At 55.5% G+C, this 11,272-nt stretch overlaps 1 protein-coding gene across 1 annotated transcript; it reads left to right on the top strand.

Moving 5' to 3' along the window:
* Positions 1–8,345: 8,345 nt before the first annotated feature.
* On the top strand, positions 8,346–10,811 carry LOC122367909 (nascent polypeptide-associated complex subunit alpha, muscle-specific form-like). Its single transcript, XM_043341436.1, has 2 exons — positions 8,346–9,392; positions 9,615–10,811. Exons 1-2 carry the CDS (start codon positions 8,346–8,348, stop codon positions 10,809–10,811), a joined length of 2,244 nt encoding a protein of 747 aa, XP_043197371.1.
* The last annotated feature ends 461 nt before the right edge of the window (positions 10,812–11,272 follow it).

Genomic DNA, 11,272 nt, shown 5'->3' with positions numbered 1-11,272 from the left:
ATGTCATGTTAGATGCTCAGAAAAGTGTGGGAAATGATAACTAAGCTACTTTAGTGCTTTATTAATGCTTGAGACATGAACAAGTACAAATCCTGCAGGACACAGCCATGAGTTAGGTGCTATGTGAGCATGTTATGTGAATGTGCTGGTTCCCTGTTTGACTGTAGTAAGTATACAAACAAGCACAGGGTCACAGTTATATTCAATCTCCACATAAACATACAACAAAAACGGCCATATAGCTTAACTCCGAACACACCACAGATAACTTCAGCCTTTGCAGGCACAAAAATGTTTTGATTAACAGGACAGGTATACAATATATCCTCTGTCCTTGGGGGATCTTGCTGCCAAGTTGAGGTACGATGACTGAACTTCAGGATTTATCAACCTTTTCTTAGCCACTGCTTATATACGAGAAAGACCGAATGCTTGTTTGTTTTGATTTACAGGACATGTATACAATATATCCTCTGTCCTTGGGGAATCTTGCTGCCAAGTTGAGGTGCGATGACTGAACTTCAGGATTCATCAACCTTTTCTTAGCAACTGCTTATAAACGAGAAAGACCAAATGTTTGTTTGTAAACCGCGTTGAAAATTTAATGATCCACCTTCAATTCTGACATGAAGGCACAAATGAAATAGTTCCCTCTCCTTTTGGAATACACAAAGCAAAATATTTTATAAATTTTAGTGGATGGACAAGAGCAATTAGCATAGCTTTCCCTCAAGTTAACTTCTGGCACTGATGAATTCAAGGCTATATGATGAATTACACCGACGCTTATTCGCTTCATATTTTGTAACAAACGCGCAAAAACTGCAATATAACAGCACTATATGCTTCTTGACAAAATGCAATAGCAGTAAAACTTAACGCTGATGGCATTCATTCTTAGTGGAAATGTAATTACATAATATTTTGTAGTAACTTTTAAATTTCGGCTGAAAACAGTGCACGGTTTCAAAAAGAATCATTCCCGTGACAGTCCATTCTTGCAGTCCTGAAATCGCCACTATTTTCGGCCTCTCCAACGCAACTCGTTGTCCAGACGTAAATATGCAGAATTTCAATGCTATGAGCCAATGTCGTACAATGTGCATGCTAAGGCCCGATTCATGTGAGTTCCGATGCATACCTAACAAGTAGGTATCCTTGTATGACCTATATTGTCGGACCCTTCTCATGACCCTCTCCCCCCCCGACACACATTTGAAAATGTTCCTTCGCTTACGTGGGAGTCTCCTCCCTGCAATTTGACCGTATTTTATTTTTGTTTCGTTTTTCCTCTTCGACCATGTTTGTGAAAATAACGTGACCGAAATACGAGGAGAAAATGGATTTTGGGATAGCATGAGATTTGGTCTCAATAGCTCGCACCTGTGCCTGTGAGACCCTGCCCCTACCACACACACACTTGAAAAACGTTCCTAAGCCTATGGGGCCGACGGCTGCAAAGTACAGCGACCGCGCCCATTTGCTTTGTTGGTTTCTTGACTCCCTGAGAATTTGACTAAATTTGTTTTTTTCTTCTCCTTTTTGTTTTTACCTCTAAGAGCATGTTGAGAAAATAATGTGGCCGAAATCTGAGGAGAAAATGAATTTTGGGGTAGGTTAGGTTTTGGGCCTCTGGGAGCCTGCCCCCCCCCCACTTTTGAAAACGTTCCTACGCCTATGTTCGCTGATAATATTTTCAGGCACTGCCAGCATTGAGACCTTTATGTTACACAATCATCTGAAAGGTCACACAACGATCTGTAAGGATAAGCTCCTCCACTTACTTCACAGTCACCGCCTTGTCAGTCACTGGTAGTCACTCACTTCTTGACTCCCCTGCAAGGGCCATGCAACCAAGTTGAAAATTATTTCTTCATTTTCGGTAAGTGCATGAGATGGGCTTTCCTCGCCATAAACTAGTTTTACGTTCTTGATGTAATTTCTCAGTGTGATACTGTTTCAAATGCATTAGTTTGATGACGGCTCGGTCCTCAATGGGCCATTTACTCATCTTTTTTACTTCTTAGTCTCTCCTACATAAGATTAAACCACTTCTCAGGATTCTCTTTGCGGGAACAATGTTCTTAAGAACCAAACGTAATGCCAACCAAAAATCATCAAAATCGGTCTATATCTTCTATGTGATGATCAGAACTTTTCGATACCCCCTCGTATTTGCACATTTTGGCCTCCCGAGGTCAAACGGGGTCACATATCGAGAAGCGGTTTCAAGGAAAGTTACTACGGCCTATGGGCTACCCGATGATATGCTTTGATTTGAAATTCAGTCAATCCATCTACTCGAAAACTGCTGTGAAAGTGTATTTTCGACATAGCCTACACCTTAGGTCATTGCATGACCTTGAGAGGTCAAATGAGTGTTGGAAAAGTAAGATTAGATGCTGGCGAGTCGATTGGTGCCATTTTTAGCGCTCTAGCTCTACTGGGTGGGCCACAATCTGCTAAGCAAATTTGGGCCACGTGACTTTTACTGACCGTGAAGGACGCGTTTTAGAAGCAGTCTCAGACTCATCGCTGCTCACCGTAGCAGGGATTTATGAGGCACTACCGAATCAAAGTCGTTTTGCCTCATTCGGCAACACGAAAACCCTACCAGGACTAGTCCGATGATGAGTTTCCGACTAGGTGGCGTGTGCGCAAGATAATATTTTAAGCACGTGCAGGGCGGTGCCTCATTAGCCGACATAATAATGATATGACACGATAATGAAACACGCATGTAACTGGCATGCGAAAAGCTTCTGGCGGATTTAATTATGAGACTATGCGTAGTTTTCCGACACAGCGCGAAATCTGTTGATAAGCAGGAAGGGGTGTTGGGGAAGCATTTAAAGTACCAGTATAACGCCTTATGGGGCGACTAACGGAGCGAGCGAGAGGGTGGGCCTTGCACGTGCGAAATTTCGAGGGGGTACCTCCAACTGACTTGTGCACGGCACCCTACTAACCGGTCTCTAGCGATGTGCCAAATTTGAGCACAATCAGCCCAGCCGTTCTCGAGATCTGGAAGCGGCACCCTGCACGTGCGCACGTGCAAAATGGGTCCCAACTGACTTGTGCACGGCACCCTACTAACTGGTCCCTAACCGTGTACCAAATTTGAGCGCCATCGGTCCAGCCGTTCTCGAGATCTGGAAACGACCCCTGCACGTGCGCACGTGCAGCAGCACCCCAACCTTAACACATGCAGATGAATTATCTGATGGAGACCTAACTGTGTACCGAGTTTCAATTCAATCGGCCCAGCCGTTGTGCCGTTATTGAGGTTGCAATTTTGGGGGTTCTTAAAAAAATGTCCAACTTTACCACGCGCCACGTGCGGTGGTTGGTAAGAACGCATGGTGGCCATCACACCACAGAACTTTTACGTCCAAGTGACATTCAGTAAAGAAGACCGCTTGTCAATCGGATGTCCCGTTCCTAAGATATTAGCTTTTGAAGAGCGTCCCCACGGCCGGCCGGCCGCTCATACTCAGGATTTTCCCTTAATTCAGTATGAGACTCCGCTCGCTTCGCTCGCTCCGTAATTAGGTTACCGTTTGTAACCAATTGTTTTACGAGGGCACTCTTTAACTATCAACGCTCAGGCTGATAATGTCCAGGCCCATGTCGTCCCCTATCTCCCTGTGTGTCCAAGTACACAGATGACGTCACACGAAGGGGCGGAGTCGGGGGCGGAGCCTGGCGCAACGGCCGCCATATTTGAATTTGTTTTATTAGAATGTATTCTATATTTTGGGTTTCAGTCATTTGTTATCGATAGTTTTATGAACGGTTAGCTGTAATATAAGTGATTTATCAAGAAAAAACACATATTATGCTTGCAATTTCGATTTAAGTACGACCCGCGCCTAGATTCGAACGCACCATCTTTGGATTACGGCGCAAGCATCCTAACCACTACGCTACCGCGGCGGCGTGGCGGCCGGTGGAAGGGAGGCTGCGGAGGCATGGGGGCTTTTTTACGCAATTTTGGAAAAACTAATGGGTTTAGTGAAAAACGCTTCATAGATAATTCAAAGAAAAATGTCTCGGCTTTCCGATGATGCACTTAGTTTTGTGCTAGCTTTAGCAGAGTTTGTTCTACAGCGCTTCAAAAATCGCCCATTTGCATAGGACTTAAACGGGACTTCAAGACTTGCCCCCAGATGACGTCACGAGCTGACGTCACGATCAGGTAGAATCGCCGGACGACCCTACCTGGTATATAGGGCCTTGATAATGTCCCTATATAATAACAGCAAGGTACAATGGACGACCGTGTAACCCACTCCTTGTCATAGAATTGGCTCGTGACATTTTTTACAGTGTACCACTCGCGGACCTACCCTCCACCCGCCATTGTGATGGGAAAGGTCAAGGTTGGAGAAAGAAGCAGCAAAACCAATGTGTTCGAGAAATCCACGACCCAGGCGAAGAGGCTGGTCCCGCCCGCCGCGGCCCCGGCGAGGAATCTGGTCTCAGTGGCTCCCAAAATTCATCAAGTGAGCATCCAGACTCTGGACGGCCTTCTGGACGATGAAGTGATCAACTGCTACTTGGCGGTCTTGACCAGTGGTACCGGTGGAAAAGTCGTGGGCTTTTTGGTGTTTTGGCTCCCAGAATGAAGTCGCTGCACTGCACGGACGGGCCGCGGGCCAGTTTAGGGCGAATTTAATCAAGAAAGTGACTTTCGAAAATCTGCTTGAAATATGGCTGAATGTATAGGAAATTGCCTGAATTTTATGAAACCACCTGAATTTTGCACATATGGCAACTTTTAGGGGGTGATTTGACAACTCAAAGTGGACAAATTGTTGGCTTTCTCATATCCTGCCGATTTGCGGGCGAGAACGCGACTTTTGTAACGCAAGTTTACATAGTGTAATACATATTGAATTGATATAAATCATACACCATTGTTCTTCCCAATGTCTCTAAAAAACGATAGGATAACTTGCAATACTGGCTGACCTATCGTCTGCACGTTACGACTGATAGAATCAAACCAATACATGCATAGCGTTTTCATAACGATGTTTCATGAAAACCGAAGATTTCAACAACTACCGCCGTTTGCCGCCACGTCAGATCTAGCATGATTGCAATTTGCCAGAATTTTTTGACTTGGCCCGACCTTTTTTTCCTGCTCGAACTTGCTCGCCTCACCGGTAGCTCGAGTTTAAACATGACCGACGGCACGCCGCTCGGTCATGACCCAGCCGCGCGCCGTGACCTGACCTGGGGGCGGACGGTGCGTGACCCGACAGGATCCGGAATGACGTGTGGTTTTTAGTCCCGCCCATTGAGTGATGTCACTGTCTACAGCAGCCAATCATCGAGCCTGTTATGGGTCAGGATGTGTGTCAGCTAGTCATTGGGTGGCAAATGTATCGTAACCTATTTCGAGAGTATGAAATAAGTCCTCTTTGGCCACGATGATTTCGATTATTGGTATTGGATCATTCCTGCCCCGTACTGCTGCTTTCCGTACACCCGGCTGAGGTGCAGGAGGCCTTCAGGACCAGGATGGGGCTGCGCGTGGACGAGCCGCGGGCAGGAGGCAGCGGCAACTCCAACGACGGCAACACCGCCCGCCGCGCCTTCCGCTCGCCGGCCGAGTTCGCGGCCTGCACCGGCGTCGACCAGGAGCTGATCGACCGGGTTGGCACGGTGCTGCAGGCTGTCAGCTGTCTGCACCGACTGGACATCGACGCTCTCTCCGCGTACTGCCGCCGCACGGCTGACCTGTACGTGGAGAGGTACATGTCCTCCACGCTGCACAAGCTGCTGAGCCACTCCGCGGCCGTGGTGGAGTCTTGCCACCTCCCCGATCGGTATGATGTCTGAGGAAGCAGCAGAGGCTACCCACAAGCGGGTCCGCCAGTACCGCCTTCGACACACCCGCAAGGATTCGAGGATCCACACGATGTCGGATCTCCTGGGCTACCTGCTCGTGGCGAGCGACCCGCTGCTCAGCAGCCTGGGTCTGCAGCGCCGGGGGAGGGGGAGGGAGAGGGGGAGGGGGAGGGGGAGGGGAGGGGAGGGGGGAGAGAGAGAGAGAGAGAGAGAGAGAGAGAGAGAGAGAGAGAGAGAGAGAGAGAGAGAGAGAGAGAGAGAGAGAGAGAGAGAATCAGCTACGTCGTGACGACGGCACCGACAGCAGTGATGTCGACAGCGACGAAAGCCACAGCAGCAGTGACTGTTCAGCAGTGACAGCAGTGACTGGCAGAGTCGAACCAGCGCGGCGTGTCGTGAGAGTGTTCAAAGTGTATGTATGTAACATGTGATGCAATACATATGCATCGTGTGTTTATGCTTTTTCGATTATCGAATATATCGAAAGCATCAGGGATGACCCAAAATGCCTAAATATACCCATTTAAACCATTTGAAAAACATATTGAGAAATATTAACAACGCTACGAATAAATTCGCCCTAAACTGGTCAACGGCCCCACTGTGCACTGGCCCACTGACGATGTCAGACACTCTACAGAAGCGTGGAGCGGCCACGGCCAAATTGTGGATCCTGCCTTACGATAGGTCGGGCATCCACTGGGCCCAGTTAATTGTTTTTCGAGCTGTCAGGCGCATCATGCACCTGGACTCTATGCTGCTGAGTCCCCCGAGGACGCTATGCGGCTGGTCCAGCTGCTGCTTGAATGTGCCGAGGCAGGCACAAGTCCGATCGACTGGGCGGAATGGGACCTGGTCGTCCCAGATAATGTGCCACTACAAGAGGATGGCTCCTCATGCGGCGCAGGGGGATGTCGTCCCGGTTCTTCCCATGTATTATTCGCCAATCAGCTTAACACTACCGGTGACGTCACTGGAGGACCGCCAATCGGGGCCGGTGCGGCCGGCCGGCCGGCCGGGCCCGTAGAACGCCAAACGCAGACGTTTTCAGAAAAGCGTAAGCCTTATAGATACAGTCGTGGGTGGATTTCTGCTGTGATTCGGCTCTCCAAGAGTGCGTCAGGGTACCAGGACCCGGACAAAGGTCATGGTGAACCGGCATCTGATAAAATCCGCTCACCACTTAGCAGCCGACTTCGACCCTTCACTCTCGCAAAACACAAAAGCTTGCCGGTCATCAATCCACCTGCATCTCTGCATCTGCTTACTACCTGTATCGACTAGTTACTGCAGCCGTTTTGGAGCGGCTCACGGCCGATAACACACCGGACGTGCGCTAGCCGTCGGTGCTAAGCGCTAACCATTGAGTGCGCGTGGCCGACTGCCGCCCCGATGGCGCTGGCCCCCGGCATCGGCGCGGCGCTGCTGACCCATGGGGGGGGGGGGGGGACTCCGGACTGCTAATTAGTTGAGCCGGTATTGGGATAGAAGCCGGTATGGGATTGGGATAGAAGCTCAGCGAGACTAAGGGATTGTGTGATGCCTTCGGTAGGCCCCTCAAAATCACCTGTGTAGGGCCCTCAGGGCCGCCGGTTATGAAGTCTTTGGAGGCACTGGTGTGGGCCCTCACAGGTACCGGTGTGAGGCTCTCAGATGCATTGGTGCGGGGTCCCCAGAATTGCCACTGTGGGCCCTTAGAGGCGCCGGTGAGGGTCCTCACAGTTGCCGTTGTTGGCCCTCAGAGACACTGCAGTGTGGGGTTGTCACAGTCGGGTGCGGGACCCTTAGAGCTGCTGGCTCGAACCCTTTACAGGCCGACAGGGGCTCTCAAGAGGTCTGCGGTGCCTTCGGGAGCCCTGTGGAGTCCTTAGAGACCAGCAAGATACATTCAAACGCCAGTGGGGCCCTCAGAGTCGTCGGTGTGGGGCCTTCAAAAGTCACCGGTGAGTGGCCGTCCGATGCGCAGGTCCCGTCTGAGGCCGTCAGAGGCTCCGGCGTTGAGCCCCCAGAGCCGCCGATAAGAAGCACTGGTTTCGGGACCTCATTCAAGGGTGCCGGTCGCACCCAGAGGTGGCAGTGTGGGGCCCTCAGCTAGGCACCGGTGTGAGGCCTTCACAGCCGCCGGTGAGGGCCCTCGCAGGCGCCGTTGTGGGGGCTGTTGTATTATGGTCCAACCCCCGCACGGCTGCTGGCCGCGCCTGCGCGCGCCCCTGCCGCCGCCACCGCTGGCCGCCCCGGCTCCGTGCCTGTGAGCGCCTCTGCCGCCGCCAGCTGACGGTGCGCGCCGAGCGGCATGACTGGCGCGGGCGACGAGGCGCGGCGCTCGCCATACTTGTTTCTCTTTTGGACACTCTTTCGGCCTGAACGTATCGCGGTATAATAAATCGCGTTTTCCATTGATTGTGTGCTCTTTCACTTGAAACGAACCAAAACATAACATGGCGCGGTCGGTTTTGTAATTACGTGACTGAGCAGCTTACAGCGCGATGAAGAAAACTTTGATTCAAGAACTGACGGCGCTGCTGGAGAGGCAGACGGAGAGAGCCGCCGAGGCCGACAAGCGCCTGGAGCGTTTGGAGAGGCTGCTGTACAGAGAGCCCTCCGCGGGGACCGGAACGGGCACGACGGCCGGAGTGTCAGAGTCGGGGGCTGAGCGAGGCGCTGATGAATCCGTTGGACCAGCTGCCGCCGCCCGCCGGACTGTCTGCCTGCCGGCGTCGGCGACTCCGGCCCCGCACCTGAAGTCGACCTCGACGTGCAAAGCCCGTGTCGAGTGCAGTGTGCGCGACAGTGAGACAAGAGCGGTGAGCAGGCTGGAGGACTCTGAGCCGACGCTCAGACACGCCGTGACAGTGGGGGAAACGTGGAGTGCCCATGCCACGTGCCAAGACCTCTGCGGCACCAAGGGACATTTCGTGGCCCACCTGCCGGCCTACAAGAGGGGCCGCAGGCGGCCGAGTGTCGCCCATGCCGCCGCCGAAACATCTCGTCAGTTTCTTGAGCGTTGCCCTACCTGTGGTCGTCGCCAGCACGCCGGCGGAGACACGTGTCGCGCCGCTGGCGCCATCTGTCGTGCGTGTGGCGAACCAGGACATTTTGAGGTGGTATGCCACCAGAGGGCGAGCACCACGGCCGATCGTCCAGTGGCGACATCTGCAGTGACGAGAGTACGAGACTCTCCGGGGGTGGCGCTAGTAGCGGTAGCCGCCGGCACCGCCGTGTCACCGCCGCCGGCGGACACGGGCCCAGCCGGGCACACTGCGCTGCAGCCCACGGAGCTGAGTGACGCTGCTGACGTCCACGGAGCCTCGCCGCCGCCGGCGGGGGGCTGGCCAACGCAGACAACGGACAGCAATGAAGCCCCGGACAACGCCGTGTCACCGCCGCCGGCGGACACGGGCCGAATCGGATGTGCTGCGGAGCAGCCCACAGAGCCGGACGGAGCTACGGGCGCCTACGGAGCCTCGCCGCCGCCGGCGGGAGGCATTCCAACGTGCAGCACGGACGGAGTGTACGGAGCCTCGCCGCCGCCGGCGGGAGGCCAATCGGTTGCCACCGGCGCCGCCGTGTCGGTGCCGCCGGCAGACACGGGCCGAGGAGCCGGCCGTACCGCGGCGCAGCCCACCGAGCCGGCTGGCGCGCGCGGAGCCTGCCCGCCGCCGGCGGGAGGCTGGCCAGCACAGACCATGGAGGCAGCCCCCGGCGTGTCACCGCCGCAGGCGGACACGGACCGAGCTGGATGTACCGCGGCGCAGCCTACAGAGCCGGCTGACGCCCACGGAGCTTCGCCGTCGCTGACGGGAAGCCTTCCCACGCGGACCAGCCATGGAAACGAAGCCGCTGGTGACGCCGTGTTGCCGCCGCCGGCGGACACGGGCCAACCCGGGGCCACTGCGGTGCAGCCTGCAGGCCCGGATGCAGCGGCTGTAGCTTACGGAGCCTCGCCGCCGCCGGCGGGAGGCCTACAAACGCTGAGCACGGGCCGAGGTGCAGCTGCCGGCCCCGCCGTGTCACCGCCGACGGCGGACACTGGCCAGATTGGGTGCACCGCAGCGCAGTCTACCAGGCCGGCTGCCGCCTACGGAGCCTCGCCGCCGCCGGCGGGAGGCCTACCCACGCGGACCAGGGACGGAGGTACAGCCGCCGGCTACGCCGTGTCGCCGCTGCCGGGGGACACCAGCCAAGCCGACTGTTGTGCGGCACAGCCCACCGAGCTGAGTAAGACTACTGACGTCTACGGAGCCTCGCCGCCGCCGGCGGGAGGCATGCCAACTCGAAGCACGGATGGGGGCCCAGCCGCCAGCACCGCCGAGTCGCCGCCGCCGGCGGGCACCGGCCAAGCCGGCTGTAGTCATGCGGCGCAGCCTACCGAGCTGGCTGACGCCTACGGAGCCTCGCCGCCGCCGGCGGGAGGCCTGCCAGTACGGAGTGGGGACGGAGACCCGCCCGAACAAATGGTAGCGGCTCACGCCGCCGCGCAGCTCCTCCATACGCCGCAGAGATGCGTGTCCGCCGGTGACAAGTCCGACCGGCGCGGTGACACGAACCTCGGTGACACCACCCTCCACTCGGTCGAGGTGGTGGATGACCTGCTCGGTCCGACCGTCGATGACGAGGTGTGGGAGGACGCTGAGGACCCGCTTCACGCAGCTGCCGTCGCAGCTATGCTCGCTGAGCGGGATACGGAGTGCGACTCGCGTCTGCCGCCGCTCGTGGCCCCGAGTCTAAGGGTGACCAGAGCCGCCGCTGACCGCGACCCGTGGCCGCTACCGACACCAGAGCGACGCCTGCCGCGGACCTCCCCGTGCGACGGCGGGCGCGTCCGCTGCAAGAAGCGCCCGAGACGCCGCGGAAGAGAGCGAAGGCGCCGCCGTCTGCACCGCGCTGCGGTGGCCTTGTGCGCCCGGACCCCGGAGGGTCCGCTGTGGCGCCTTGGAGTGAAGACGATGTGATCGTCTTGGGGGGAGGTGTTGTATTATGGTCCAACCCCCGCACGGCTGCTGGCCGCGCCTGCGCGCGCCCCTGCCGCCGCCACCGCTGGCCGCCCCGGCTCCGTGCCTGTGAGCGCCTCTGCCGCCGCCAGCTGACGGTGCGCGCCGAGCGGCATGACTGGCGCGGGCGACGAGGCGCGGCGCTCGCCATACTTGTTTCTCTTTTGGACACTCTTTCGGCCTGAACGTATCGCGGTATAATAAATCGCGTTTTCCATTGATTGTGTGCTCTTTCACTTGAAACGAACCAAAACATAACAGGGGCCTTCAACCATTGGTTTAGGGGGTCATCGCAGGCGTTTGTGGAACCCTTAGAGCTGCTGGTCCCTGATAGGCCGGTAAGGGCCCTCAGAGGCCGGCAAGTAGGTAGCCCTCAGAGGTCGCCAATAGGCCCTGAGAAGCCGGCAAGGGGCCCTCAAAGG

This window comes from Amphibalanus amphitrite, unplaced genomic scaffold, assembly GCF_019059575.1.
Source record: "Amphibalanus amphitrite isolate SeventyFive unplaced genomic scaffold, NRLGWU_Aamphi_draft 000905F_arrow, whole genome shotgun sequence".
Classification (NCBI taxonomy): domain Eukaryota; kingdom Metazoa; phylum Arthropoda; class Thecostraca; order Balanomorpha; family Balanidae; genus Amphibalanus; species Amphibalanus amphitrite.
This window is presented reverse-complemented; position numbering and strand designations above follow the sequence as displayed.

What these genes read in the sequence shown, in the direction of transcription:
- LOC122367909 (XM_043341436.1), top strand. Translation starts at nt 8,346, where the DNA reads ATGAAGAAAACTTTGATTCAAGAACTGACGGCGCTGCTGGAGAGGCAG. An exon ending in ACGGAGCCTCGCCGCCGCCG is followed by an intron (nt 9,393 to 9,614) that starts GCGGGAGGCCAA and finishes ACCGCGGCGCAG; the next exon opens with CCTACAGAGCCGGCTGACGC.